General features: G+C 59.9%; 1 protein-coding gene across 1 annotated transcript; it reads right to left on the bottom strand.

Annotated features, from left to right (window-relative positions):
- Positions 1-141: 141 nt before the first annotated feature.
- On the bottom strand, positions 142-810 carry LOC105235343 (adenylate cyclase type 4-like). Its single transcript, XM_011218389.3, has 2 exons — positions 635-810; positions 142-432 (listed from the first exon to the last, which is right to left on the bottom strand). The coding sequence occupies exons 1-2, from the start codon at positions 698-700 to the stop codon at positions 238-240; spliced, it is 261 nt and encodes an 86-aa protein (XP_011216691.3). The 5' UTR covers positions 701-810; the 3' UTR covers positions 142-237.
- Positions 811-852: the final 42 nt, after the last annotated feature.

Raw genomic sequence — 852 nt, 5'->3', positions numbered from 1 at the left:
CAAGGCCCTGTGCTCCAGGAGGTGTCTCCCAGCACCCCTCCCTGCGCACCAGGGTCTCCCTGAGCCCCAGGGGGGGTTGTGCTCATTTTAGAGAACTGTGAATCAAGGAAAGGCCTGAACCAGTGACCAGGACAACCAGACTGTTCAAGACCTCGGGATGTCATCAAGTGACTCACTGGTGGTGAGGGCGGGGAAGTTGGGAGGGGCACTGGGAATGAGGTTAGTAAGTGCTAGGGCTCACGAGGGAGGTGCACTTACCGGGAGAGGGGTGGAAGTGGACACAGGGCTCTCTAGGTGGCTCAGGTGGGCAAAAGGCTTGGCCGCGCCCCAGGACTCCAGGTAGCGGGTCATCAGCAGTGATGGGCGCATCTGGGGGCCCTCGAGAGAGGACAGCAGCCCTCCCGCAGTGCCCTTCTCCTCCTCCTCCTCAGCCTGGGGCATATGAGGGCTGAGAGTCAAGATCACAAACGCCTTCTACATTCTCCCCACACTCCTTAGAAGGTTGGGGCTCCTCCCCCTTGACGCACACACTGAGACCCAGGAATTCAATCTCTGGCATAGGAGAAGAGATCAGGCCGGTTGGCCATGGGTGCTTCAGGTGGGCCAACCCATGGGGTGCAGGCTGGGCTTTTACCCGGGGGTCGATGACCAGGTAAGTGGGCTCCCCTAGCTCCCGAAGGTATGGGTCCCGGTGTTCCATCGATGCATCTTCCACAGCATAGACCCCGGCCAGCAGGGCCAGGGTAGCCCCTGTGATATGTACTCGTCTAGAAAGAGGGGACAGCAAGAGTCAGGAGGGAGGGCCTGCAGACCTCTCCTTTTTTCCCAGGATCCTTCCTGGAGGTCTGACTT

The sequence above is a fragment of the Ailuropoda melanoleuca genome, unplaced genomic scaffold, assembly GCF_002007445.2.
Source record: "Ailuropoda melanoleuca isolate Jingjing unplaced genomic scaffold, ASM200744v2 unplaced-scaffold56539, whole genome shotgun sequence".
NCBI lineage: Eukaryota > Metazoa > Chordata > Mammalia > Carnivora > Ursidae > Ailuropoda > Ailuropoda melanoleuca.
Note: the sequence above shows the minus strand (reverse complement) of the source record. Positions and strands in the feature narration are given on the sequence as shown.